Raw genomic sequence first — 3,805 nt, 5'->3', positions numbered from 1 at the left:
CTGTGTAGGAGGCGGAATGTCGCTCGAAGCGTCTGTAGCGTCGGGAGGCGGAGCGGCAGCAACAGCATGCAGATCGGAATCGTCGGAAAGTAGGTCGGAGAGGGACCACGCTGGTTTTAAGCGGTTAACGGAAACTGTTTGAGTTTGCCCATTTAGATGAATTAAGGGGGGACGTACATGAAAATGACCAAATTTGTGAAAAAAATTTTATTGGCTCTTCATTTACTACATGGTATTGAAATTTCAATTACCAAATATTACGTTCCAATTCCGCTTCTAAGGGGGAAAAAAATAATAATTTGTAATAGCTTGCACAGGGCGACGCCCCCCCATCTTGGTCTTCATCCTCTCGTATATCTATTTATACTGCGTTTTTTTCCAGTTTTGTGCAGTCACAATGCAGGGAACGTTTGTGTACTACATCAAGAAGGCTGTGGAATAATATCTCTGCCGCTGGTTTTATATTCTTTGATTTATAGCGTTTGTTTACGAGTGTTTGTTTGGAATACATTTTTACGAAAGTTGTAAGTAGACTTGTTATTATATTTTGCAGCATGCCGCGTTCTAGTAAGGTGTTTAAAAAGGTTAGAAAGTGTCAAGCTTCTCGATGTAGTAAAGACAACTTGAAAACCAGCCCCATAATAACAAATGGAAACGATACTTCAACCAAGAAAGCGAGTGCTTCGAGAAGGAAAATTGACAGCTGTCAATCACTTGATGATTGTGGCTCAGACACTCAAGCTACTAGTGGTTTTAGGCTTATTGATTTGAAAATACTATCTGATATTATATCATCTGCTTGTGTATGTGCTGACTGTGGTGCAAAAAGTTTGAGATTATATGACGAAGAAAACAGAATTGGAATAGTGTGTATGTTGCATCTTACTTGTGAAAGCTGTCATTCAGACACTGCTTTTAGAACTTCGGCATCAAGTAACCGGATATATGAAGCAAATATGCGTTTAATATATGGCATGAGATGTTTGGGCATAGGCAGGGAAGGTACCAGACTGTTTTGTGGGATCATGAACATGCCACAACCAAGTGCTAGGTACACCACTGGAAATAAAACACTGCTAAGTGCTCTTCAAGAGGAAGTGGAAGAAAACTTGAAGTCCTCTGCAAAGGAAGCTGTGAAGATGAATAGTGAACTAAAGACAGAAGCAGATAACACGCCAGACACCGATTTGTGTGTGTCATGTGATGGAACGTGGATGAAGCGTGGACATACATCACTGTATGGAGTATCATCTGTCATTAGTGTTGATACTGGAAAAATTCTTGACGTTCAGGTAATGAGCAAATATTGCTATAGCTGTGTACTCGGAAAGAGAGCTGGTGAAGTGGAAGAAAATAAGTGGCAGGTTGAACACAAGAAAGTGTGCTGTAGAAATTATTCTGGTTCTAGTGGTGGAATGGAACCTGCAGCTATGAAACTTATGTTCCATCGAAGTGTGGAAAAGTACGGTGTTAGATACACAAAATACCTTGGTGATGGTGACTCCAGCTCCTTCAAAACTGTTTTGGAAAGTGAACCTTATGGTCCCCATTGTGCTATAGAAAAGTTGGAATGTGTTGGACATGTGCAAAAACGAATGGGAGGCAGACTTTTAAAATTGAAACGTGAATTGAAGGGCAGGAAACTTGAGGATGGAAAACTTTTAGGTGGTCCCAACAGACTCACAGACAAAGAAATTCATTCTTTACAAGTGTACTATGGCAAGGCAATAAGGGACAACAGTGGAAATTTGAATAACATGCAGAAGGCTGTGTGGTCTATTTATTTTCATAAACTATCCACAGATGACAAACCTGTACATAATTTGTGTGACATATCGTGGTGCAAATTCAAGCAGGCTGAGCGTGATGGCATGAACTATTCACACAAGCACAGTTTACCTGTGGCTGTTTTAAGTGCTATAAAACCAACATTTAGGTGTTTAGCAGAGCCAGACCTCCTACGAAAGTGTGTGCATGGAAAGACACAAAACCCTAATGAAAGTTACAACTCACTGATTTGGAAACGTTGCCCAAAAACAACATTTGTTTCAACAATTATTGTTGAAATTGCTGCATATGATGCTTGTTTAGTTTTTAACAATGGTAATCTTGGAAGAATAAAAACTCTACAGAGGCTAGGATTTCATCCAGGAGCTTTCACCTATTCAATATTGAAGGACATCGATGACAAAAGAGTTGCTGCGGCTGATATTACAGCCAATAAAATTGAACAGCAGGTTAACCAAAGAAGACAAGCAAAGAAGAGACTGCTTGCAGATGAAGAGGAGTATGCATATGGCTTGCACTAGTTCACACAGAGACGGTAAGACCTAATACAAACACTATCAAATCATTGATTCAGTTTTCCCGTAACTTACATTTTTATAACTTTATGTACCTTTTTCTCAAAAACCACAAAAGGTAGAGAAGTGAAATTTGGTATATGACTAGTCAGTACTATAGTGAAAAATTCTGTGGAAGGAATTTTCATTTAATAAAATAGTAAGGTATTTATGGTAGAAAATATTCCTTAAATTTGATATATTATTTTTCAGGGAAATTGGGAGACCCGTAAAAACTGAACAAAAGAAGATATAAAAATTCTGCTCCACAGAGTTTTGTAATTATTTGGTATGAAAGTGTGTACAAAAATTCATTAACATTGCTCTCACAGTTTTCTCAAAAAAGGAACATTTGTAATTACATTGTTGAAAAAAAATTAATTGTTAATAATTAAAGATGTAAAAGGTCAATAAAAATGAAAATTTAGGTTCATATGCGCATAACATTTCTTAATAACTGTACCAAATTTGGATTGATTATCTTAAAAAATTAGAGTTTTATAAAATACTTTTAAAATTACTGCAGTTTCGTGTACGTCCCCCCTTAAGAACGTATTCACTCCACGATGTAAAACGTGGTGTGGGCCCAAATAAAGTGGTTGCAAGGCCGCTCACACAGAGTCGTCGCGCAGCATCACGAATTTACATGATGCAAGGTCCTTGTGGATGAACACCGGCAGCTTGGGCTGTGGGCAAGGCAAGGGGGTGCATGTGAACGACGTGTACACATACCCGTTCCACAAGGGCCGGAATATCGATGGCCGCAGCCAGCGGTGTGTCCTCCACGTACTCTGCTGGAAGGAGGAGGGTCTCTCTGTATAGAATCTCCTCCGGCGATGGATTCAGGTCTTCCTTATGGGCAGAGCAGATGCAGAGTAAGACCCAAGGGAGGGCCTCAGATCATAACCCACCATAGCACATGAGTGCAGCTTTGAGAGTTCGGTGCCTCCATTCGACCAGGCAGTTTGACTACAGGTGATAGGATGTGGTGTGTAATTTGGCTACACTGCACAGCTCGCACAGTTGAGCAAAAAGTGTGGATTCGAACTATCCTCCCTTATCAGTAGTGAGGGAAAAATGGCAGCCGAACTTCGCGACCCACGAGGATATGAAAAGAGCGAGTGATGGTCTCTGCAGTTATGTCAACAAGAGGGACTGCCTCGACCCAACGAGTTACACAGTCGATCATAATAACATGTATTTTTGCCGCTCGGAGCTAGGGGGTTAACCAACCACTTCAATGTGGACATGTCGAAGGCGATCCCTTTGGATATTGAATTTGCCCTGTGGAGGCTGCGGATGTCTGTCGACTTTACTAAGCTGGCATGGCACACACATGCGGGACCACATGCAGCAATTGTGCAGCATGCTGGTCCAGACTAAGCGTTCACCACTGCGGTTATCATGTATCGTAGGGTGGTAATAACTCGCTTTAGATGTCGTTTATACATTTATTTAGCACT

At 40.7% G+C, this 3,805-nt stretch overlaps 1 protein-coding gene across 1 annotated transcript; it reads left to right on the top strand.

Moving 5' to 3' along the window:
* The first annotated feature begins 323 nt into the window (after positions 1 to 323).
* On the top strand, positions 324 to 2,618 carry LOC124612982. The gene is made up of 2 exons (XM_047141519.1): positions 324 to 2,323; positions 2,556 to 2,618. Exon 1 carries the CDS (start codon positions 555 to 557, stop codon positions 2,307 to 2,309), a length of 1,755 nt encoding a protein of 584 aa, XP_046997475.1. The 5' UTR covers positions 324 to 554; the 3' UTR covers positions 2,310 to 2,323; positions 2,556 to 2,618.
* Positions 2,619 to 3,805: the final 1,187 nt, after the last annotated feature.

The sequence above is a fragment of the Schistocerca americana genome, chromosome 4 (genome assembly GCF_021461395.2).
Source record: "Schistocerca americana isolate TAMUIC-IGC-003095 chromosome 4, iqSchAmer2.1, whole genome shotgun sequence".
Classification (NCBI taxonomy): domain Eukaryota; kingdom Metazoa; phylum Arthropoda; class Insecta; order Orthoptera; family Acrididae; genus Schistocerca; species Schistocerca americana.
This window is presented reverse-complemented; position numbering and strand designations above follow the sequence as displayed.

Coding starts and splice junctions, on each gene's coding strand:
- LOC124612982 (XM_047141519.1), top strand. CDS start 555: ATGCCGCGTTCTAGTAAGGTGTTTAAAAAGGTTAGAAAGTGTCAAGCT.